This window comes from Pterocles gutturalis, unplaced genomic scaffold, assembly GCF_000699245.1.
Source record: "Pterocles gutturalis isolate BGI_N339 unplaced genomic scaffold, ASM69924v1 scaffold2091, whole genome shotgun sequence".
In the NCBI taxonomy this organism is placed as follows: Eukaryota; Metazoa; Chordata; class Aves; order Pterocliformes; family Pteroclidae; genus Pterocles; species Pterocles gutturalis.
Genome location: NW_010097442.1, coordinates 1,484 through 1,702, shown reverse-complemented (window position 1 = coordinate 1,702; position 219 = coordinate 1,484). Strand labels below are relative to the sequence as shown.

At 48.4% G+C, this 219-nt stretch overlaps 1 protein-coding gene across 1 annotated transcript in view; it reads left to right on the top strand.

Annotated features, from left to right (window-relative positions):
* Positions 1 to 7: 7 nt before the first annotated feature.
* The window catches only part of HOXD8 (homeobox D8), a 982-nt gene continuing 770 nt past the window's right edge, over positions 8 to 219 (top strand). The window contains exon 1 of the mRNA XM_010086897.1: positions 8 to 92. Within this exon, the coding sequence (XP_010085199.1) occupies positions 68 to 92 (25 nt within the window). The 5' untranslated portion in view covers positions 8 to 67. The remainder of the gene's footprint in view (positions 93 to 219) is intronic.

The following is a 219-nucleotide window of genomic DNA, read 5'->3' as shown; positions in this document are numbered from 1 at the left end:
TAAATCGTCCAGTGCTAATATTGGCGAGGAACCAGACCACTTAAATCAGAGCTCGTCTCCTGCTCAAATGTTTCCCTGGATGAGACCACAAGGTTGGACGCAGTAAAAAATTTGCTTCCATCTCACGTCTGAGTTCGAAACTTTTATTTTCCTCCTTCTGCTTCTGTCTCGCTGCCTCTCGCTTCCTGCCTCTGCCTCCCTCTTTCACTGCCTCTCTCC